This window comes from Volvox carteri, assembly GCF_000143455.1.
Source record: "Volvox carteri f. nagariensis unplaced genomic scaffold VOLCAscaffold_40, whole genome shotgun sequence".
NCBI classification, from domain to species: Eukaryota; Viridiplantae; Chlorophyta; class Chlorophyceae; order Chlamydomonadales; family Volvocaceae; genus Volvox; species Volvox carteri.
This window is the reverse complement of record NW_003307583.1, coordinates 306,577-308,078: the sequence shown is the minus strand read 5'-3', so window position 1 is coordinate 308,078 and position 1,502 is coordinate 306,577. Positions and strand designations below refer to the sequence as shown.

Sequence of the window (1,502 nt, the reverse complement as noted above, 5' to 3'; positions counted from 1 at the left end):
GCTGCTGTTCGTGAGGTTTTGACTAAGTGGGAACGGCAGACTGGTCTAGAAGTTCGTTGCGTCCGAACTGATTGCGGCACGGAGTACGTCAACGATCGCCTTGCCTCCTTCTTTTCTGAGAGGGGTATTGTGCATGAGAAGTCGGCCCCGTATACACCAGAGCAAAACGGAGCAGCGGAGCGCCTGAACAGGACTTTGCTGGAGCGTGTGCGGGCCATGCAATATGATTCGGGCGTACCTCCGGAGCTGTGGGGAGAGGCAATAATGACGGCCAACGCCTTGCGCAACGTGTGTCCTACGAAGGGGACTGTACAGACGCCGTGGGAGCTGTTTACTGGAAAGCCCCCGGACGTCTCTAAGCTACGGGTATTCGGGTGCGTGGCTTATGTACAGGTTCCGAAGGCGCTTAGAAATAAACTTGACCCGGTCTGCGTCAAGGGTATCCTAGTTGGGTATGAACCTAAATTTAGTGCGTGGCGCGTATGGATCCCAGCAGAAGGGCGGATTCGTGTTAGTGTAGATGTGGTTTTCGATGAGGGAATCATGTATAGTGTCGCGTATTTGCTCGATTCGATAGAGGAGTCGCTCTCTTCCGGTACTGATGATGAGGGCCCCAGGAGGGCGCCCTTGGTCGAGATCGAGATGAATCCTGTAGGCGGGCCGGCTGGCGACGAGGGGTCGGATGACGAGCCGGGGCCGTTGATTGATGACGATGAGGCGTCGGATTGGTCCGAGTCTGATAGTGATGATGACGGTGAAGTGGATGAGGAGGTCAGTGAAGGATTGGTTGACGCAGGGCCGTCCAACGCAGGGCCGTCCGATGCAGGGCCGTCAAATGCAGGACCGTCCAATGCGAACAATAATTTGCCGTTAGCTCTTGGTAGGGAAAAGCGTTCCAATGCCGGAGTTCCACCCAAACGTTTTGCTTTCCGCGTAGAGATGGAGGAAGAGTCGGATGATGATGTCGATATTCCGGAATCTTACGAGGAAGCAATGGCATCTCCCTATGCTGAAGTTTGGCGTGCTGCAATGCTTGAAGAGCTTGAGTCTTTGCGTGCGAAGGGTACTTGGTCCTTAGTGCCGAAGCCCAAGGACAACAGATCTCTTGACGTTAAGTGGGTTTTCTCATTGAAGCGTGACAAGCATGGTGCCATTGAACGGTTCAAGGCACGCCTAGTAGTGAAAGGTTTTATGCAACGTGAGGGTGTGGATTTCCAGGAGGTCTTTGCGCCGGTAAGTCGCCACACTACCTTGCGTACTTTTTTGTCCATGGTAGCTGGCGCCGATATGGAATTGCACCAACTAGATGTCAAGACGGCGTTTCTGAATGGCGATTTAGAAGAAGAGATTTATGTTAAACAACCCCCCGGTTTTGAAGAGGGAGGCCCGGGGATAGTTTGTCTTCTTCATAAGGCCTTGTATGGCCTTCGCCAAGCGTCGCGTGCATGGTATGACACGTTATGTGAAGAATTAGTGTCGATGGACTTTGTCGCGTCGAGTGC

At 53.2% G+C, this 1,502-nt stretch overlaps 1 protein-coding gene across 1 annotated transcript in view; it reads left to right on the top strand.

Annotated features, from left to right (window-relative positions):
- Positions 1-543: 543 nt before the first annotated feature.
- Positions 544-1,502, top strand: part of VOLCADRAFT_106226 (uncharacterized protein) — a gene marked incomplete at both ends in the record, with an annotated part of 1,267 nt that continues 308 nt past the window's right edge. Inside the window, one exon of the mRNA XM_002954077.1 lies at positions 544-771. Coding sequence (XP_002954123.1) covers positions 544-771 — 228 coding nt within the window. The remainder of the gene's footprint in view (positions 772-1,502) is intronic.